Below are 22,054 nucleotides of genomic sequence, written 5' to 3' on the forward strand. Positions count from 1 at the left end.
GTTTCCTTCATCCTTGGTGCAGGTTTGAGGTGGTGGGCACAGTGCACAGGACATGGTTAGAGCTAACTCTGCTTTTTCTGTAATGCCACTATTCCATCTGAAGGCAGCATGCCATGAAAGCGTGGCCCCACTACACAGACACCAGTGACTCTGTTTGTAGCAGCTCCTGTTAAATGCAGCCGTGGGTTAATATGGAACTAAGCCTCAGCAGCAGGAATTTGTGAACAGCTCGGAAAATACCGAAACAACTGCAAGGTGCTGACCTTAAACCCGTGTTCCTTTAACTTCTGGTGGCTGTTTGTGTCCCTGCAAACCCAAATTCACTCCCTGGCTAGCGGTAATTTCTGAGGGGCAGGAAGCCATTGGGTAACGTGTTCTCTGGCTGCAGGCACCATGTGCAGAGAAGTTTTAAAAGCACCAAATCACAGAGGGTAAAACACTGCTGCAAACAAAGCTCTTCCAATGTTTCTCACATTAATGATGCAGAGACCTGGAGCTTTGTGTTTAACTTCATGGATCACAGCAGGAACTGCAGTTCTGTGTTTAACCTTCTTCCAGGTAACCAAACCCTTCACTGGGACCAAGCTGATTTTAGGGATTTTATTAGGGGGAGGGGAAGGTTCCAACTTTTATAGAATTTAATAAGCAGCTTTCTTTTTTTATTATTATTCTGTGAAGGATTTTTTTTTTTTTTTTTTTTTTTTGAGGACCTAATGAATTTGGGGAAGATTTAATGCTTGCAAAAATTCCAATTAATGCAGAGAAAACACTACTGCCTTTGTCCTTTATTCTGTCTGTGGCCATTGAGATGGAAGAGCTTGGGGCTTCAGCAGCACGGGTGGGTGTTTGGCTGCTGTGACAGATTCCTGCCTCAGAGCAGATGCACTTTGCTGCAGTTTAACCACGCTGAGGTGGCTCTGCTGAGCTGGTTTGAAGGATGATAAAAGAGAGGCCAGAGGTTGTCATTCAGCCATGAAGAATACTCAGGATACATGTAATCACAGCAATCAGCTATCTGCTTTTGACTTGTTATTTAATAATCAGTTGAAATGCAAAAAAACCCCAAAGGAATTAAAATATTCTGCAACAGGGTGCATGTGTGACATGGCAAATTACCTCAGTTTTAAAAGGACACATCTGGAAGAGTTGAAGCTTCTGTCTTTTTCTCTATTCCTCATTTGGATTTCAGCCACTTGTAAAATTTCACAGATAATGCTTTATATTAAAGACTTGCTGTACCCAAAAACCTCTGGTGAAACTGGGACTGAAAGGCAGTGTGTGCACAGGATCAGACACATTATAGACATCTGAGGGGGCATTTCTTACTGTTTACAGTGGCTTGAGCTTTGCATAACAAAAAGAACCTGTTAATTAGAGACTTTAAAAGAGATTTTTCAGTTATGCATATTTGATACAAATTTCTAGTTCAGAACAGAGCCTTCAGTTTGACTCAAAGTCAAAAATCTCTAAGTCTTTTGGATATATGCAGAGGGAAATCCAAAGTAATTATTTACAAATTACATTCTAATAGGTTTTTTCCGAGAAACAAATCTAAATTCCTCTATCTTGCTCATTCTGCTTTCCAGTGTTATCACAACTCTATACCCGATCTGAATTTTTTTGTAGCAACATTGGACAACTGTAATAACACACCTGACACCAATCAGCCAAAAGAATCTATTGAACTGGATTCAATTATACTGATGAACTGCTCTGGTTACTTTTTGCACAGATAATATGAAACTGAGGCTAAGATCAACAAGGCTTGCAAAAATAAACTGGCTTAAGCTGAGAATAGAAAATATACCTGAAAAACAAGTTTCAGGTTGGCATATTTGCAATACCTGAAACCTGACTCTGGGAATGATGCACCACCACTATCTGAAAAGAGGAAAATGCCAGGTAGAGCACACTTCTGGTCAAAACAACTCAAATTTACTGCTGCATTCACAATTAGGTCCCAAAAAAAAAAAAAAATGAGCCACAGAACAAGAATTTGGTCATGGGCATTTTCAGCAGGTATTTCTGAATAGCAAAGCCCAGTGCAGCAAGCAGGTCTCAGACTCCAGCTGGTGTTTCCCTGCTCTTGCCTTTCCCTCTTTCACATCAAAAGGAATGCTTTCTCCTTGGCCTAGCTTTCATCTGAAAGCTATTGAATTTATTGAGCTCTTGGTGAGGTTCTCCGCTGGTTTCGATTTGGGCTGGCTCAAAGCAGAGCCCCACAGAGGCAGATCCCCAAGGAGAGGTCTGGTTTCAACCCTGCAGGATCAGCACTCCTTTTGCTCTTCCTCTCCAATTTTCCACTCTAAGAACAGTAATTATACTGATAAATTGTGAAAAACAAAACATACCTGCCCTGTCTGATTTATATGTGTGTTTTCAGTCAGCAGACTCCGGGTCGGACTGTGAGCTTGGCGAGAGGTGAGTGTGGCTTCATTCTCTCACCCAGGCTCTTTCAGGGGTGCTGTGCTCCTGCCTGGCACACCAGCACAGCTGAGGAATGAGGACTTTCAGGAAAAGGCCACTTAGGGTTGTTTTGGTTTTTTTTTTCAAAAGAGGAAATAGAGGCTGGCAACCCTTTCGGTTTTCAGCAAAAATGCTGGTGGAGGGCACCAGTGTTGAAAGGCAAACCAGTGGCACTCTGCTTCTTGCATCATCTGCATTGCTCCCATCCACATAGAGAAATTTTTAAGGGCCTCCCTTAATGGAAGAAAACTTCTCAATCTTCTACTTACTGATAGTGCTTATCTTTGTGTTGGTAGATGTGCTGGGGTGGATACAGCAGCCCCCTCACACTGGACTGGGAGTCCTTTTTATTCTTTCCTTTTTAGGTGCCTTGGACAGAGCGATGAAAACTCTAGCAGCTGGTATGTGTGGTAAGTCTCAGATCTGCTTTAAGGGGAAAAACTGGCAAATAATATTCTTTGATGGATATATGGAGAGAAAGGCATTAAGAGAGAGTGATAGCTAGAGAGCATTGCTCCTGGGCTGTCCCTGTGTTCTGTCTTTACAAACTAATGGAAATCATTTATCCATATCCTCCTCACTGTACGCTGACAACTGAGCCGGGAAAAAATGATGGATTGTGTCAGGGAGAAATGTTTGAATTTCCAGCCAGCACTGGCTGCTGAGCACTCAGGAGTGAGACATTGGTTTCTGGGGACTTTGATCATGTCCAGCGTGCTGGTGGGGAAACACAACATTTAAGGGCTATTTGCAAAAAGATGTTAATGAATATGTTAATTTGAAGACATGCAGCCATCTGTCGGTGCTGCCCGCAGATGGTGACAGTGCTGTTCCTCCCCTGCTGCCTCTGCCTCAGGTTCCTGGTGTTGTTTTTCCTGGCCCTGCTCCTGTCCTGCGGGATCTGCTGCTGCCTGCAGTGCTGGCTGAGGCGCCGGAGCCGCCTGCCCCGACGCACCGTGGCTGTCTTTGCCCTCAGCAGCTCCGATGCCTTCTGTGGTTAGTCCTGTCCCTGCTGCAAGGTCCTGCTGGCCCTGGTGGCCTTCCTGTGGCCCATCCATAAACCAGTAAAAAGCAGCCAGGCTTGGGAGCTGGGATGCAGCCTGGGGCTGTATTGATGGTGAACAATAGAGCGCCCAGTTCTGGCATCTTGTCCATGTGTCCCAAAGGTGCCTACCTGGGGCTTGACCAGGCAAACACTGGAGGTGTGTGAGACATTCTCCTCGGTACCAGGCCACTCAGTGGTCCAAGACATTGGGGCAGCCACAGGCTCTGGGGTCAGGCAGCCCTTTCCAGCGTGTGTCCTTCATTTCTCACTCAGGTAAAACTGTACTGGTCTAACTCAAGCAACCCCAGTACAGCTGAACTGGCTAACACACCCTGATCTGTCAAAAGATTGTCCTGGTGGGTGCTGTTCATTATTGAGGCAGCCACCCTCAATATTCCCCCGGGAGCACCCAGATTTTGAGGACTGGGCTGTAATGACTGTGTAGCAACCAGAACTGATCTGGAGTATGGCAAGCAGCATCAGCAGGCTGAGCCAGACAACATCCCTCCAAGAAAAATAAAGCTAATCCTGTCATTAGGCTAAGCCCTTCCCAGAGGACATATTACCTGCTTGCTGGGTGGTCACAGACAGTGTCTCCACAGGGAGGACCCACCCAAACCCACCCAAATTCCTCTGTCCCAACTTCTTGTATCTGTAGTTTGTGGTGAAAGACTTTGTGATGCCATCCTTCAAAAATTACATCGGTGCCTTTCTTGTTTCCAAGTGGTTTGGCAGCTCCTCCTGGGCTCACCCCTCTCCCTCCCACACTTGCCCTTCACGCCTGTCTGCTGTACAGTGGTGACTTTGCTTTTTCCCCAGCTGCTGAAGCACCTCCGTGCCCATTCTCCGGATCCCTGAGCTCCTGCAGGACTGCAGAGATTTCCTCTTCTCCTGCCTCATGCTTCAGCCTCGGGGGAACTGAATTGCCTCCATCTTATGAGGATGTTATGAAGGAAAACAAGCTCTAGATACCACATGTTGGCTTTCAGGGATCCTGCTTGGTTCATCAGAGATCTTCCATCTCTGGATGGAAGGAGTGTGAGATCAAATCAGCCTTTTCCACAGGTCGGCCGAGAGTCTGAAAAGCTGCAGAAATTTCATCTGAACCTGAAAGACGAGACTAAATGCAACAGAATAAATGCCAAAAGTATGTGTTGAATCTGTCACAGGAGTGCAGCTTGACATTTTGATATCTCTGGATTTCAAGAAGCTTCCTCAAAGGCCTGAATGCATTTGGGGTTTCTGGCTCAGCCTCTAGATTTATCTCTCTAAGGCTGCTTGAGCTGGTGCAACCCCATGTATTTTAGGACCAAATGTTGATAAATGACTTGGTAGTTACTTCTCAAGCTTGGGCTGCCTCCTTCACTCGGCACCGTGCCAAGAAACACCCTCTGGCAAAGTCATGTTGTTCTAATACATTGCAATGTAATCATGCCACTCTGTGATGAAGGATCGTTTGCCACATTTAAAATATTTAGCACAGCATATCAGATTTGTCTAGTGCAAAAGGCAGCAAATTTATGGCCAGGGAAGAGAAAACAAGAGACAGGGATTATGTAGGAGTAGCAGGAGTAGGAGCTGGTTACAGTGCCTTAAAAAAAAGTGAGTTTGCTCATTTGAGCTGTTCTTAATTTCATGATGACGGTCCTCAGCTAGTCTTCCCCCAGCATTGCAGACCAGAAGACTTTTAATGGCCCAGGATCCATGTGGATGTTCCCCACAGACATAAATTAGGGGCTTAGGTACTGAATACTTAGCTACAGAAATCTATTAGGATAAAGAATGCCATTTCCTTTGAGGTGATCACTGCAGACAGGATGGAAAAATAAGAAGCCATCTACACTGCCTTGTACCCACACAGGATCATCTCAACCAAAGCCATTCCTCAGAGGTATTAGCCTAACTAGCTCTCAAATTATTGAAGAAAGATGCTGAATTTTCCTCTTAGCTGGATTCCAGATGAAAGCAAAGATTCCCCTTTGTTTGTCATGGGCAGGGCAGGTCACTGAAGGCTGAGTTCAGCCTGCCTGGGCTCTCTGCCTCTGCTCTCTCAGTGGCAAGGGCTGGGGGTGCAGTCAGACCTCTCCAGCTGCAGAAGGGAATGTCAGCCCTGGTCCTGTGCTGCCATGGAGCCATGAGCCCAGTTTGGGCTGCTGGGTCCATCTGGGATTAGAATCTCAAAATATTAATGGGAGTCCACAGCCTGCCTCATGGAGCACCTCCCCACCTGTAGAGTGAGGCTAGCACCAGTGCTCAGGAAGGAAACTGGGAAGATAAATGCACTAAAGGTTATCATATTCTCATAATGATTCTATGTAAGTACATTTTTTAGATAAAGAATTGCAACTTATTTTGAGAAAAAATTATTTGCCAAAACCACTGCAAATTATCTCCCTAAAATCTTATTTTAGAAGCATCTTTAATGTTTGACACTTGTGTGAAAGGAAATAAATGTCACTTGTAGCCAAATGAATGTTTGTGCCAGCAGGCTAAAATATTACTGGGTTTATTAATAAGGAAAATTAGCAAGTACGGACTCAGCCAGGGGAGAAATCAAGCAACTTCTGAGTGTCCTTTTGCTGGCTAAACTTAGTAAGAATTGCAGGTAATCAGCACCTCTCAGGATCAGATCTTTCACGTACATAACTGCTTCCACCACTCAACCCCTTCAATTTATGCCCTGAAGCATAAGATTTGATTATGTTTGTCACTGCAGCTTGCATAGCCTGTTAGTGGGCATTAAATCAGCTGTCACTTGATTCCCACCTACACACTGTTAGCTTCAGTGACCCCTTCATGGCAGAGAACTCCACAGGTTGTCTGCATTATGTGCTGCATAAAACATTACTGCCTCCTGCTTATTAATGGCTTGGCTCTAAATAAATTGCTGCCTTTGATTTCACTGAATGTCACCTTTCTAATCAGATGGCTGGAGAGGCTAACAAGCAAGGACTGCTCAGGTTTCAGTGCCTCCAATCCCTCTGCATCCCTCTTTCTCCAGCAGCAGTGATTCCTGAGGTGTAAATCCTTCCCCAGCCACCCAACAGAGGGCAAGCAAGACTTTCTGCACAAAAAACACTCGAGGGAAGGGGTTTGTTCCCCTGCTGCTTGTGTGCATTCAAGTGTGCTCAGTTTCATGTTTGAGGTGCTTTAATTATGCACAAAAGGAATCAAATTTTTCCATCAGAATTGCAACAAGTGGTTCACAGTAAAGTAAGCCAGTGCCTGTCCTGAAGTCAGGCTCCATCTGGAGTCACCAGCGTGGGTGAACCTGTGTGCTGTGGTACCTGTGCAACACCACAGGAGCTTCCAAAAACAGCTGAAAGCCAGGAGGTGTCTGTAAAAAAGAGCTCATGCAGAGCTGCTGTGGGGAGGACATAAACTGATATTGCTGCTGGCTTGGGGTAAGGAAGGGAAGTACCCTGAGAAGGAGCTCAGAGCCCTGATCCTTGACTTCCTGATCAATGGAGTGGAGAAGAAGATGGGTTTCTTTCTTCTATAAAAGCATTTTGGGTGGCCCCACCAACCCCTTATTATCTATGGAAGCTGCCTGTCCCAGCTTGCCACCTCTCTCCCATGTTCTCCAGCAGAACAGACAAGGTTTCTCCAGACCTGTGTTCCCATTCTTACACAAGCAGAGATTTTGCTGGGTAATTGATATTTTTATAAGTACTCAGCTCTTAATGAGGGCAGTTAAAGCAGTTTGGCTGATGTTTCCAGAATTGCAAAGAGAGAAGAACCATTTCCTTATAATTCATCACCTTAGGAGTAGGGTTCACCTTGGAAAAGCACTTGTCCTGCTGTGACTCTCTGGCTGCCACTCATCCTCTGGTTTACACTTCCTGCTGACTTTGACAAGAAATGGCAAACTGCTCTAGAAAAAAGCAGAAAACACTAGAAGGCAGATGTGTTTCTGAGGGAACTTGTCACCAGCAAGACTTGTGGAGGGAAATGGGAGGGGTGCAGAGTTGCCAATTGCTTGGTGACCAAGCAAAGGACAAAGGGAATGTGGTGGGCACAGGGCTGGACTTTGACATCTGCAGATTAAGAGCTGAATAATAAACTCATAAAGCGGCTCTCAGGCAAAATAGAGCAAAACCAGAGGTAGCTGAGCCATAACAGGGCATCAGTTTGGAATGCCAGGAGGGTTGGACATGAAAGATGGGGAAATAATTTAAATGCTCATTAATTTTATTTTTTTTTTTTAATTGTGATCCAAAATTCTGCATTGTGGGCTGTAGACTTCTGCGCAGGGAGGATGAGGACGGGGCTGGGGACAGATGCCCGCTCTCTTTGGGTCACTAGATGGCACAATTCTGGCTCTTTTCTTCCTTGCTCAAAGGCATTTTGCAGCAGGAACCTAGCAGCTACAGGAGAAAATAGTTCTCGCTGCCGTAGCGGCGGTTGGACAGAGCATTTCAGTCATTAATCACTTGCCCAGAATATTTAACAGATGCAGAAGAACAAACTGCGGGAGTCCAGCCCCAGCTGAGAGAGAAAACCTTGCACTCTTGGTGGAATTTTACTTTTCTCTCCTGGAAAGTTTAGGAAATGACTCTAAGCAGATGTGTCTACGCTGACACAAAGTCCTCAGCTACTGCAGATGCATTGCTGCAGGTGTGTCCTGGGGCCTGAGCTTTGTGGCTACCAGCAAAGGTCCAGGCAGCCTCCAAAATCAATCCCCCATGCCCAAGGGCTGGTCCCATTTGTGCTGCTGCCTTTTGTGTGTTCTTGCAGGAGAGCAGTGATTCCCTCCACAGGAGTCAAAGCAGCTCCTGAGCAAAACAAAACAGCTCCTGAGCAAAACCTGGATGCGGGTTAGGGACACACAACACTCAAAGGCAACTGTGCTTATTGTATCCCACTGATGTTACAGCCTGTAAGGAAAACACAGTTCTGCACTGCTGCTCCTGTCTCCTGGAAATAATTGTTCAGATCCACCGAATTCACACCAAAATTAGATGGCAATGTCTGTGAAAAGGCAGGAAATACATATCCTGGGAAATACTGATGCAGCTGCAGAAGAAGATAGCCTAGTTCACAAGGTCATAGTAAGAGTGAGCACTAATTACAGCTGGAGATGTTAAAAGCCTCATGAGCAAGGCTGATCTGGGCAGGGAGAGGACGAGATGCTGCAGGCAGAAAAGGACAGCCATTGCAGGTGTCATTTTCTAATCTCCCTCACTTGCCTGTATGAAAATGGGAAATCAATAGTTATCTGTAAGGCATGGAATCAACTTAGCAAAGATCTTACCTAAACACTTTACTGCTTTCCATAACCTGCAGCCAGCCCTGCCAGAGTGCACAGAGATGTCAGGGAGAGGACAACGGGGAGCCCCAGTCCAAGGAAGCACCCTGGGGCAGGCACAGAGGCAGGAAAGGTGCTGCTCCCTGCTCTCAGTACATCCCTGACTCTCCCTGTGCCCCGGGAAATGAAAACAGAGGGGCCCAACCATAGAAAAATGCCCCTTGTAAGCTAGTGAAAATATGGAGAAACCTAAAAATCTGTTGGAACTGATGGATTAAATGTTGGGCCTCAGCTCAGCTGGAAATTGCAATTGAGCAAAAAGCCTTGGTAAGCCATCAATGGCCATCAGGAGGGGAAAATCAGTCTATTGTCATTGCTAGTGAGCTGCTGCTGATGGAATGCAGGTAGGTATTAAGGAAATACTTTAATGACCGAGCTCACCTGATACATCTTTAGCCTTAGGGACTGGTTGTGATTTTGAAAGAATAAATAAGTTGTGTTTACTTTCTGGGAGGTTTCTTGCTAATGAATATATAATTAAACGAGAATAGATCTGCATTGTGACCTGATAATGAGCTAATGAGGAGTGAATCCTGCAGTCATGAAACCAGTGTCAGTATTAAATCAAACAGGGATTAACAATTAAATATTAACAGCTGATCAAAACATCAGCTAGACTGTCAGCAGAATTTGAATAATGAAGCAATGCAGTACTGGACTGGTTACAAAACATTAACTTAGCAAAACTAAGAGCTGCTGTGACCTTTTCCTGGTCCTCTTGTGCAGGAGATGGGTCCTCAAAACCTACCATAGAATTTGGCTACAATAGAAGTATGATTGAGGAATTAACTCTTATTCTATACACATACTGAAGAAGAGAGGCTCACAAGTGTTGATGCAATATTCTTGATATACAAAGAATATTTGTACATGAATTCTTTGTGTCTGAAGTGTATTTGAGGAAGATGAGTTAAGGTAGTATTTGTGTTTCCCAAGGAGGAACACAGGGCTGGAGGGACCAAAGAAACTAATCCTCAATATTTATCCCTGATCAGGGCACAGACATTCAGTGCCCACTGAGCCACTGCTTGGTGTGACCCACACATTGCAAGTCACAAAACAGCTCCCACCACCTTGAAACAAACTGAAGGCCATTCAAGATAAAGGCCAAAAATTCTCCTCTATCACTGAACAGGAGAAATCAGTGATCTGAGATTTGTAATTACACCTGCACTTCTTCTCTGCTTAACAAGAAATAAATCTTCACGGCAAGAAATAACCTTTGTGCTCAGAAACAGCTATGGAAAACAACAGCAAGAGGCTGGCAGGCATCCCTGAGTGTTTGTGGGGAGGGATAATGTGCTGGCTGCATAGGCTGGGCAGTTTCTAATGCAGAGTTGATGTTTTTGCTGGGTACCTCCTCCCCAGGAGCAATCTCTGAGCGGGGTGAGCTGGGCTGAGGCTGCCTGCAGCATCTCTCCTCCCCTGGGGAGGCTGAGGGAGCATTTGCCTCTCTGGGCAGGAGCGGGGATGTGGGCAGTGGAGCAGTCACTGAGCACAGCTCTGCCTCTGGGGTGTGTTCACCCTCCATCTCCTTCCCACTGTGTCTCTGAAGGAGCAGGGCAGCAGGGACACAGCCCAGGAAGCAGAGCCAAAAATGTTCCCAGAGTTTCCCTGCCCTGGCAGAGAGAATCAGCAGTGCCAGCTCTCCTGCTCCAAAGACCCACAGAAAACACATTTCTGATGGGGCTGTAAAAAAGTTTAAAAAAAAAAACCAAACTGCCAAGTTCCGAATGCAGTTTCCAGCTTCCTGCAATAACAGACCAAAATTCCTGTCACCTCCAGATCTCTTTGTGCATTCTTGGTACAATCTGTGAATTCATCACATTGCTCATAACTCTTGTACTCGTTGTCTCTCAGGACCTTGTAAAAAAGCCTCCATCACCCCTCCTACTGTGTTTACATCTGTTTGATATAGCTCATCTGTTGGCAGTAACCTGCTCCCAGTTTGGCTGACATAAACGTCTGCCAGCCCAACAGCACGAACTCTGCAGACACCAACTCTGCAGGCACAAACTCTGCAGGCACAAACTCTGCAGGCACGAGCCTCCCTTGCCTGGGCAGCAGAGCTGCCACCAGGGCTCTGCTGAGATGGTTGTGCTGTGCCCTGAGCCCTGTGCAGGTGCCTGGGCCTGCAGCAGAGCCATATGGAGCTGCTGTTGTCCTGTCTGTTCCAGGCCCTGGGTGTTTCTCAGCTTGGAGCCATGTCAGGGCTGGGTTATGTTTTGGCCTTGCTGGTCAGCTCTGTGCTGCAGCACAAGGTGCTGCTTCCAGGGGAGCCCATCAGAGGACTCAGCCCTACATCTTCCATCATAGGAGTTATCAGAAGTGCTCCTTGGGATGCAGCTCACTCCAGCCTCAGCCAGCCCATCTCCCTCTGGCCCACATAAGATAAAGTTTCATTTCATGCTGTCTGGGAGAAGGAAATCCAGCCTCCCCATCAAGCAGCCCATGGAGGAAGCCTCCCTCTGGTAGTGCTTCACACCCAGCTGAGACTCCACCTTTGTTTCTCCACTGCCCCATAGCAGATAAATCTCTGTGCTGGGAGATTATTCTCAACCCTCAGTGGCCATGATGTGGTGTGGTGCCCATGGTCAGAAAGGACTGGATTCGGACAGTTCCTATCAACCCTAAGAAAAGTCTGTCTCAGCTTCTCTCTATTAAAGGCATGAAAAATGTTCACATCCATCCTTATGGAACATGTTAAGCCACACAGGGGTTTTCATCTCCCACCCTAGTGAAGATCTGGCTGATGCCCTAACCTCATCCAGCCTGTGGCAGCCTGGATTGCAGCCAGGGACAGCAGTCCTGAACTAGGCTTAAATACCTTTTGATGGAAAGGGACAATAGATTTTAGTATCATTTATCCTAGCTTCTAGTTAATGTAGATAAATTGTAATGCACAATTCAGATTTTGGATCTTCACTCACTTTGTCCAATAAATGTTTTTATTAAGCAGAATGAAGCTGGCAATTTCCAGATTTCACTGAGTTTAGTGGTGTACCTTTTAACACTGACTGAGAAGGACTGTATTTTTCAGGCAAGAATGCACCTGCATTTACAATCATTTCTCACTGCAGACTCATGGACCAAAGAGAGGATCAGACATTTAACACAGCTCTTATCTCTTGAAAAGCTCCCCAGCTGCCTGTAAGAGGGGCAGACCCCCCTGCTGAGGGCACGGGGTCCAGATGTTGGTCAGGCAGTCAGTCCCTCCCTTTGGCAGGATTTTCTCCTTTTCTCCTCTGTTGACACATTGCCAGACATGGAACAGATCCATCTTGCAGTTTGGGGGTCTTCATGCAAAACACTGTGCTCTGGAATGGCTGGTTTATCTCATTTCCACCAATATTGTTGAGACAAATGCTGAAACGAGTTTGTGTTGGTTATTTCAGTCTGTGCTTATACAAGTGGTCTCAGCACTCAAATCAAGAGGATTCCAGAAAGCAGGATCTTCTCAGAGTTTACTTTCTTGAAGGAAAGGTATTTTGAAGCTCTCATAATGCAAACATCGTAGCATACAGTAGATCCTTGAAATTCAACTGCATCTGTATCACAACCACAGGAGCTTGAGTCTCTGTGCAATCCACTACAAATTAAAGCAGAGCTCTTTCTGGAGCACTTACCTCCTGCTCACACCCTTGTGTCCACCGCATACATTTTGGAGGTGGCTGTCTGGGAGGATGGCAAATGCACGTTTGTTACGAAGGTGGCAGCTGAGGAATAGCCCTTCCTCAAGGAGTAGGCAGAATGGAATCTTCCAGAACTGGTCTCTGTGAGGCACAGGGAGAGAAATAGGAACTACTAATGAGTGCTTGGTGACTTTCAGCTGCAAAGTTTCGTTATTCAGGGAAAGCAGCACTGTTATGATATGTGATATAATAACAACAACACACTTTATGTCATCCTTACACCCCAGCTCCACATGAAGACCTTGATGTTCTTTCTGGAGCTGCCTAAGACTATTCCCATTTTACAGCTGAAAATACCACCCCTGGATGATGAGCAACCATGCCAAAGGACTTTCCCCACCCTGTAGCACACCTTGAGCAATGGCTCTGTCCTTGAGCTGTGCCTCAGCCATGCTTCCTCACCTCTGAAGAGATACATGCAGCAGGTGAGCAGGGACCCGGACAAGAAGCAGCCAAGTGACCCCGCCATGCCAAGCCAGCAGGACCAACCAAACTTGTACTGGATGCCCAGGAAGATGTTGTGGAAGAGCAGGGAGGAGCGCTCCACGTAGACATCCACGGCGTACCACACGGAGCCCGTGATGCCAGGGAGACCTGCAGAGAGGGGCCACACACAACCATGGGGGATCAGACCTAAAGTACAGCTGCAGGGTGGGAAGACCTTCCTGGGACAGCAGGTTTTGGCCCCTGTCCATGCTCAGGTGGATTCACCCTGGCTCCTGCTGATATCCTGTGCTGCCAGGCAGAGGCTGCACCTCTTGGCTCAGCACTCACACACACTTCCAGCACACTGGCAGCACTCAGATTTCTGCAGCAAAAGGCAGGAAACTCCTCCCATCTCAGCTGCTTGTAAAGTTGTCTCCAGAATTCAATTTTCTGATTTGTTTTTTTCTGATTTTCAGAACTTTGATGATGTGCTTTTCAGACAAACTTTGAGAGGTGAATTGGAAGATGTTTCAAAGAGCCTCTTGATGTGTTTTACATGTGCTCCCAGTGGCTGGGGTGAGTTATTAAATCTGCTTAGACTGAAGAAGAGATATCTGCTTGATATCGGCATAAAGTCAAATTATATTATTTGGTACTTAGTTGGCAATTTTCATGTTTCAAATTCTCCCACTGGCTGTAACAGCAAAGCACCTCAGCCAGTTGGGTATTTTTCACCTAGAAGGGACAGACATGCTATTATCCTTTTATTAGAGATCAGCTGCAGAGATTTTGGGATAAGTGACTTGCCCAAGGTCACACAATCTGTGGCAGAGCCAGGAACCAAACCAGGATGCCAGGACTTTCTAGTCTTTCAGCAACTGGTCTAGAGACCCACAGCAAGATCTCTTTGCTGTATCAACAACCTCAACTGCTCCACAGTGAAACAGCAATAAATGGAAGTCAGTCAACGCAAAGCCAACTCACCTGGTCAAAACATGAACTGAAAGCAGATAAACTCAGCTACATGCTGTTTAAGGCAGGTGGTGAGCAGAAGAAGCTGCATTACACAAATAAATCAAATAAAGATCCTTTCCCCTACAGAAAATCACCAGCCAAAATAAAAGAAGGCTTTTAATGCTTCCCCACTTTGCTAAAGTGTTCCCCTTCCCCTTTAGCAGCAGGGGAACACTGTGGGGAAATACCTGCAAGGAGCAACATAACCCCAGCCACCAGGCAGATGCGCAGCTTGATGAGCGGCTCGTCGGGAAGGAATTTCACACAGTCCAGTCCCAGGACCAGGAAGAGAAATCCAAATCCTGACAGGAGGTCTGCTGTTATCATCATGGCTCGGGTCAGCACCAGCTTCACTGCAGGACAAAAGCAGATCATTCCAGTGCACAAGGAATGGAAATGTGGGCAGGGAATGGGGTCAGATCCCACGGGAACATTTTATTTTCTGGTGTTCAGCTTTTTTCAGCTTCCCCTGGCAGTAATACCTGACTGAGAAAAGAAACATGCCTCTAATTATCTGTCACTGAGTGGAACAGATACTCTTAGTCTGCACTCAAGTGTCCCCACCACTTGCAGAAACATCTCTGACTCTTACATACCAGAATGCTCGGCGTAGATGGAGTCGTATTCATCACAAGTTTGGATCCCATCAAAAACGTTTGTGACACATTCCCACCACAGGCCACGGCATTTCGTACTCACCTGTGGATTGAGAGGACAAAAGAGACCATAGGTTAAAATATCCACCAATGCAGCAGGTGGTTGTCTTAGTCCTTCAACAGAAATCCTGGTCCAGGTACAATGATGGTAAACCAGAATGTTTAGCTTGAAGAGAAAAAGTAGAAATATGGAGAGAAAGGACAATGTTTTCTATGTCCCTACTAATGTTTTTACATTATAGCAAAAGAATTCAGACTAGACATTAGGAAAAAAAGCCTTGCCTAGTAAGGATAAAAATTTTTAAGGAAATTTCTGGGAGGAGCTGGGGGGTGGCTGACCAGAAAGATCTAAGAGCAGGTTTGCTCACTCATTGTCAAACTCTTGTCTAGGCTGAGCTGGGCAGGGCTATGGACCAGACAACCCGAGATTTTGCTGCCTGTGCTCCCCTTCCTTACACCATCCTTCAGATGGCTAAGGAGCAGCTCAGAGAGTGGGAGAGGAGTGCAGAGCAGTCTGGATGTGAGCCTGGGGAGGGCTGCCCCCAGATGACTCAGCTGTAAACACTGGCTGGAAAACCAGAGGCAGCCGCTGCTGCTCCCGGCCCTGGGGGTGCTGATCCCGGCCCTGGGGCTCCCTCTGTGCTGCCAGCCCTGGGACCACGCGTGCCCAAGCCGCAGTCATCACCGAGACACGCAGACTGGGCCAGGCCAGGCAGCAGCATCGTGGTTAATCGTCTGTCCTCCAGCCGTAGATACCATTCCCAGCCCAGCCTTCCATAAATCACTTTAATACAGGAGGCGTTTCCATTTCCAATGCAAATATGGCAACAAGCTCCTTTAAAATATTCCTGGAATTGCTCATAGGAGGAGCAGAGTTAATGTTGGTGCAGCCTTGGACTCCAGCCCGCCCACTTCTGCCAGCGACACCCGCTGCAGTTAATGGAAAGAGAAACTCTTCCAGCAAAGGAGCTTCACGCAGGGGAAGGGGACCAGGCTTTCTTGGATGATGCAATAAATTCATTTTTCTTGCACTGTGTAAATCACAAAGCAGATAATAACATATCTCGGGCACATAATAAAGTCTTATTCAGGATGTACTGAGATCTGTAGCCAACTGTAATATTTTCTCCACAACACAATGTCTGAGCCAAGCTGTGCACCTCCTCTGTGATAGTGCTGTCTGGATCAAAGGGGAGGAAAAATGACTCGCTGCTTCAGACTGGCAGAAGAGATGCTATTTATATTTGAATGAAAATAATCTACATGTTTTGTTTCATGAAGATGAGAAGTGCTTAACGTTTCTGAGAACTTCAGGGCATATTTAATGAAAAATATGATGAAAAATGAGAAGCAGTGATGGAAAAAACTAATTTCATTGATTCTGTGCTTTTCAAGAGAACAGAGTCTCGTAAAACAATTTGCTATGTTTACATTCAATGTATTTTTACCGTGGCCCTCTTAATGCAGTTGCAGGTCCTCTTCTGTCTTAACTCACCACTGTTCAGGCTGTACTTGAAATTAGCATATTTTTATTAAATTACATTTTATTCCACTTTTGTTTATATAATTTCTCTTTCCTCCCAAACCACCATAGGCTTATTTATACTACTCTGCATTCAGCTAATCATGTCACTTACTTCCTCACTTGCTGATATTATTACTGTTTTTTAAATCTTACAAGCAGTATCTACATCTAAATTATTTATAAGAAGACTAACAGGATTCCAGGCTTTGTCACCCTCCAAGCAAAACAGAGGTCTTAAGCACAACAGTTATGGTCTAGCTTGTGAAATAACCCCCTTCCCAGACTAATAAAAATTTGTTTAATGTTTTTTTTCTTGGGATGTTTCAGTTGTCACTACTCCTGGGCAAAGCAAGAGCCAGCCCATCTCCACACAGCCTCTGTACAGCCAGGGATAATTGTCCCATTGCCTGGTGCAGGAGGGATAGGAACAGGTGTCACTGTGGGGACCTGTGGCTGCTCTCAGCTGCTGATGAGCTATTCTGCTTTCTGCTGCCAAGGGCCAACACTTGCTCCCCTCTGCTTTGTGTACTGTTGATCCTTCTGGTTGTTAATCTGCTCCCAAGCCACCCTTGAGCATCTTCCCTTGTGCTGTCAGCACAGACCTTCAGGCACACGGGAACTCACTGCTGTAAAGGGGACAGGGGTCAGGGCATGGGGCACCATGTGGGGACATGGATTTCCCCATCCATGGCTGGACTCCTGCACCATGTTGGTAGCACTAATTTCCCCATCACTTCTCTCCCCCTACAGCAGATGAGCTCCAGCTTCTCTGGCCCAGCTGAGGACTCCCAGAGCAGCCAAAATCACAGCCATGCTCCTCATCCTCCACTCGGATTACAAAACACGACCTGCTTTCCCTAACACAAGTATGCATGTAAAACATGAACTGCATAATGACTGTAATACACATAATTATATCCTATTCATAATGTATAATTAATATTAAAATAACTCTCATACAGAAAAAAAGGAAAATTACAGAACAAGCGCACGCTTCTCCTTCTGGGGAAAGCGGAGAAGACAAACACGTAAGCGATGTTAGTCACAGTGTTTTACTGCACTCTGAGAAGGTGCCAGCAGACAATGATTACAAGCCCAGCTTGAGTGTAAAACAGGCAGCATTTAACAGTAGTGGTGGTATTTATAATCCACCTGCAACAGGGAGGGACTGTCTACACAATGCAGCCCTCGTTGAGAAGCAGATTATGGGCTTTTTCCACTACAAACTACCGCAAAAATGGACCCAGCCCTGTCTTAATGCTTCACAGGGAGTCACTAACTTGAATAACTTTCTGTAACCTGTTGTTTCTCAAGGGAGGTGAGGGGCTGTGAGAGCTGAGTCAGGCCCCTGCAGCCTATCTGAAGGTGGCTGCTCCTGGCACTCCCTGGCCTCTTCTTCCTGGGATGCTCTTCTCCACTGGGACCACAGTGGGGGCTTCATCCTCCCCACCTGTGAAGGACCAGGGTCAAAGCCAAGCAACCAGCCACGATCCAGCAGATGCTGAAGGATGGAGTTCCCTTCTTCTGGAGCCAAAGTTGCCTAACTTACCCTTTTTCCAGCTGAAAACAGGAGTAACTGCGGACTCTAGCCTTTCTGGCCATGGACATTCCCTATTTAGAGAGGCAGTGAGTCATTAGGGTCATTAAGATCAGTGGTCACGTATTAAGGCTGGGGGCGTTTTGCTCCATTATTTAGTATTCACACTCAGAGCCGGAATGTGAGAATAGTGGTTGCTAATGACCAAACTGGGTGTTAATGGAGCACTTCGGACAGCCCATCGCAGGTGCCTTTGCCCAGGAAGACAAGGTTACACAGCCTCAGGTAACGGAGCAGCTCTTTACTGGACTCACTCAGGAGCTGGGCTTCTCTCATCTGGTTTTCCCCACAACTGACTCCCTTGGCCCTTCTGAGTATACTGATACTTTCATCTGAGTACTTTCTGATAGGAATCTGAAATATCTCCCAAATGAAGAGTCAGATGTCAGATCCTATCCAGCACCACTGGGTGCACTCTATTTATCCCGAAAAGCGGCTCACTGAGCAGACATGCTGACCACCAGGAGCTGCACTGCATTGGATCATCACCTTGGCACTTACATCCACCTTTCAGGGTTTCTGACAGTCAGATTGTCAGGATTTCTTGTGGCGTAGAGAAAAATTTTTTTCTTGTAATTAGTTTTATCCTTCTTTCCCTGGATAATTCACCCCTTCACGTGCTGCAGTTAAATGCTGCATTGCAACCACTGAGTGCAGAGGAGTTCGTGGTTTCATATGCTGGATAGCAGATAGAAAGTTTCCTCCTGATAACTTCAGCCAAATTTTCTATCCTGGAAGGTGTTTCACCTTCACTGCCTAAACGATACAGTTTGCCAGAGAGCAGATTCCTACGCTGTGGACCTGCAGCTTAAATGTACAGAAATGAACGGCTGTGCTGGGAAGAAAATTACAAATTCACAGTACTGAGTGCTGGAGAAACAGGGATGATTTTGGACCTGGAGTCTTTGGGGCACACCTTGCCTGTAAGCAGCAATCTGCTCCCTTGTTTGCAATTACCTTTTGTCAATATCTTTCTCTAATACAAGAGTGCTACTGTCCACATGAGTTCCAGGAGATATTGAGTCCCCATGCTCCCCTTAAATTTCTGGTAGCCCTGTAGCTCAATGGCTGGCCAGAAAAAGACTTGAGAACAGTTGTACATGCTGGATGTCTCCACCAAGAAGGCTGAACTACAGAACTAGAGACATCTTCAAAATATCCATGCAGTTGGAGGTACAGGATAAGTCTTCTCAAGTTCATGCACATGTAAAACTAGAGCCTGTAGATCTTTCCTGAACTTATTAAGTAAGAGCACAGTCTGGATAAAAAAGTCTGGCAAAGAGAATATCACAAAACACCACTTTTCTCCTGCTCTTGCCACAGTAATTATTTTCATTCTCATCCACTTTCATCCAGCACAACAGGGAGAAAGAACATGAGAGTGGAGTGGAGCAATGACACCAGGAACAAACTCTCTCTAGCACACATTGGTTTTGGTGATCAGACTCTCCTCACCCCAGTCTTACCTCCAGGGAGTCATCGGCATTCACCATCCAGCAGTCTGTCCAGGTAGATATTATCAAAAACGCAGCAGAGAAAAAAGCACAAAAGAAGCCCACATATTGGAGGAAAAACTTCATGCCAGCAGGTGCTCAGCACACCCAGGGGAGTGCAAACAACAGCGCCCAGCCTTGTTCCCAAAGCCAGGGCAGAGACAGAGTGTCAGTGTGCCAGAGGCCCAGCGGGGACCATGAAGAGCAGGACCTCCTCTCTTGTGCAGGTGCCATCTGGTGTGATGGCTGCAGGGCAGTGCTCATTGCCAGGGGTCAGGAGGAGGGTGAGAGCGCCCACGGGAGCTGCTGCAGCCAATCCGCCCTGCCCCGCTATGGCTCCTGTCATGCCTGACTGAAGAGAAATGGGGCTGAAGGGACAGGTAACTGCAGCCCTGGCTGCCAGGGGAGGCAGCTATCATGGCAGGTTTTGTCAAAATAGGCATTAGAAAACAGAATCAAAACTTGTTCTCCAGGGCAGAAGTCTTGAGCCTTGCTGAGGGATACAGAGAGGAGCTCTCATGTGCACACACACATTTATTCTTGTTCAATTATTTATGCTTTACCAGGGAGCAATTATTAAGTGTCTTGGTGTAGATCCCAGGCCCCTTGGTTGTTACCCTGTTGGTCTCTGGTGCAGTGATGATCTAGTTCAATGCAGAAATGTCACTAGGGAGGAAAAGGAACAGGAACAGGAAAAGGAAAAGGAAAAGGAAAAGGAAAAGGAAAAGGAAAAGGAAAAGGAAAAGGAAAAGGAAAAGGAAAAGGAAAAGGAAAAGGAAAAGGAAAAGGAAAAGGAAAAGGCAGCAGTCATGGGCCTTCAGAGCCAACATCCACCCCCATCCCAGACACAGAACTCTACATTCTGAATTTAAGTCAAACTTTGGTACCTCTCATGCCTAGGCCTTAATTTGTTCATGGCATGAGTACACCTCCCATGTGGAAATCTTGAAGTTTTCAGACTAGTGCCAGTCTGGAGGATTTCAGTTGGTTGGAATTCCCTGCTTGCTTACTCTGACTGCAAACTTCTGTTTTCCTGCCGGGCTCTGCAGGTGAGCAGGGGTCACACAGGCTGCCAGGGGCAGGGCCTGTGTAAGAGGCTTCTCAGTGTCTCCTCTCGTGCGGTGCTGAGAAAGCCATCAGGGCTCCAGAGCATCTTTCAGGAGAACCAAAGGGGTGTGCAGCTAGAAATTGCTCCCACTCCAAAGGTACAAAAGCACAGAAACCATCATATCCCCAATGATCAATATTTTTGAATATGAAGAACAGGCTGAAGAGCTGCCTTGAATGGACAAATATTCAACACAGGGCAGAGGAGCAGCCTCCTGCTCTGCGTTCAGCTTTGCTTCCAGCTGCTTGCCCAAGCTGGCGGTGTCTGTCATCTGAGCTGTCACCTCCAGATGGAGCCAAGCGGCACCTTTACAGCACTGCTCAAAGCTTCTGCTTCTCCGGGATTCCCCTTCAAATACCACAGCAATGAGAAGTTTATTCTCACAACAGATAACCCGTATAATTCCAATCATAACCTCATGGGACAGTTTTGCCGACAGGGATCACAACTTTTACCCTCGATGCCAGGCTCACTCCACTCCTCATAGGTCACCTTGTGGAATAGGTCCTCAGCACATGCTTTGGGAGGCTTAAGTGGAGAACATAAGTCCCAGGTCATAAGGCCAGGGTATGCAGGAGGCTCTGCTGCTTCAGCTTTCTGTTTCCTAATTCCATTTGTAGAAGCTGACAAGTGAGAAACTTTTCTTCTTCCATCTTTCCCAGATGCAGGTCCCGATGTGGTTATGTGGATATGATGCTTTCTGCTGAGTTTTCTGGAATCCAAATGTCTGGATAAGTCAAAGAAACCTTCATGATTTTCACTTCATGGCTGTGATAAAGGTAGCTTTGTGTTTTCAACAGTCCTGACCCATGGGGACATGGCAGTGACCACACAAGTCCCATAAAGGATCGTGACTCTCATTAGCACATACATGTATATAGATTGCATTTGTCTGAGACAGGTATGAAAACACACATCATCTTCCTGTACTTGCATTGTTCTGAGCTCATTAACCTCTGTCTGCACCCATTTTTAAAAAGCATCCTAGTCAGTTGTTATTAGTGGCAACTCAGAAAAAGCAGTGTGGTGAGCTAGAAAAGGCCTGAAAAATCTGAGACAGCCTTCCCACAATCAGCATTAAGTCCTCATCAGTGTCAAGACCTGAGCTTGACAGCAACAGAGCCTGGATTAACCAGGAAATGTATTACAGCCATATGAAATGTACTATTGCCATTGCCCTCTCCTTCTGTCCTGTACTCACTTTCAGAGAGGATAAGCCCAGTGGAAAGAAAGGGGACATTTTCTCTTATTTGGTGTATGGTGGAAGTGTCTCTATACAAGCATGACAGAGGTAGGAAGTGAAAATCTCCTATGATAATAGCCAGAGAGGTGTTTCTAAGCTTGTGTGATGGGCACATCATACTCTGTTCTTCCAGCCCAGCTGATGAAATGCCCATGGATGTCAGACCATGAGGCAAACTCCACCAAGGGGGGGAGGCAGCATATGAGGCACCAGTGCTGCCTGTGCTTCACTCCATCTCCCCCCAGCTGTTATTGTGGTCCTGGTGATGTTTATTTTCCGCATGCCCAGCAATGTGCTGCTGTCCCAGCTCCTTCCACATCCCTGTGTTCACCTTCCCTGCAGGGCAGGGCAGGTGAGTGACCCTTCCTGGAGCAGGATGCCAGTGCTTCCCTGGCCATGAGTCACTGGGGGCAGGAAGTGGCTCCAGCCATTTGCATCTAGCTTGGGGCTCTGGAGCATCCTGGCCTGGACAGCAGAGCAG

The 22,054-nt window shown here is 46.4% G+C and overlaps 2 protein-coding genes across 3 annotated transcripts; one reads left to right on the forward strand and one right to left on the reverse strand.

The window, feature by feature from the left end:
* The first annotated feature begins 430 nt into the window (after positions 1-430).
* TMEM207 (transmembrane protein 207) lies at positions 431-4,527 on the forward strand. The gene is made up of 5 exons (XM_063166421.1): positions 431-558; positions 2,384-2,421; positions 2,832-2,876; positions 3,323-3,462; positions 4,331-4,527. Exons 1-5 carry the CDS (start codon positions 463-465, stop codon positions 4,477-4,479), a joined length of 468 nt encoding a protein of 155 aa, XP_063022491.1. The 5' UTR covers positions 431-462; the 3' UTR covers positions 4,480-4,527.
* Positions 4,528-11,745: 7,218 nt separating this feature from the next.
* On the reverse strand, positions 11,746-19,508 carry CLDN16 (claudin 16). Of its 2 annotated transcripts, none has more exons than XM_063166423.1 (6): positions 19,196-19,508; positions 14,548-14,650; positions 14,140-14,304; positions 12,914-13,105; positions 12,446-12,592; positions 11,746-12,185 (listed from the first exon to the last, which is right to left on the reverse strand). In XM_063166423.1, exons 1-5 carry the CDS (start codon positions 19,307-19,309, stop codon positions 12,453-12,455), a joined length of 714 nt encoding a protein of 237 aa, XP_063022493.1. In that variant the 5' UTR covers positions 19,310-19,508; the 3' UTR covers positions 11,746-12,185; positions 12,446-12,452. The 2 variants fall into 2 exon arrangements, with proteins under 2 accessions (XP_063022493.1, XP_063022492.1); XM_063166422.1 differs by having other exon boundaries at positions 11,746-12,367.
* Between the last annotated feature and the right edge of the window lie 2,546 nt (positions 19,509-22,054).

This window comes from Melospiza melodia, chromosome 12, assembly GCF_035770615.1.
Source record: "Melospiza melodia melodia isolate bMelMel2 chromosome 12, bMelMel2.pri, whole genome shotgun sequence".
In the NCBI taxonomy this organism is placed as follows: domain Eukaryota; kingdom Metazoa; phylum Chordata; class Aves; order Passeriformes; family Passerellidae; genus Melospiza; species Melospiza melodia.

Bases quoted from the DNA above. Each gene is read 5' to 3' on its own strand.
- CLDN16 (XM_063166423.1), bottom strand. From the start codon at position 19,309: ATGAAGTTTTTCCTCCAATATGTGGGCTTCTTTTGTGCTTTTTTCTCT. The intron at 14,305-14,547 runs GTATGTAAGAGT...TTTGTCCTGCAG, and splicing joins CATCTACGCCGAGCATTCTG to TGAAGCTGGTGCTGACCCGA. The intron at 12,593-12,913 runs GTGAGGAAGCAT...TGTGCCTCACAG, and splicing joins CTGCATGTATCTCTTCAGAG to AGACCAGTTCTGGAAGATTC.
- TMEM207 (XM_063166421.1), top strand. From the start codon at position 463: ATGTTTCTCACATTAATGATGCAGAGACCTGGAGCTTTGTGTTTAACT. The intron at 559-2,383 runs GTAACCAAACCC...GTGTGTTTTCAG, and splicing joins TGTGTTTAACCTTCTTCCAG to TCAGCAGACTCCGGGTCGGA. The intron at 2,877-3,322 runs GTAAGTCTCAGA...CCTCTGCCTCAG, and splicing joins TCTAGCAGCTGGTATGTGTG to GTTCCTGGTGTTGTTTTTCC.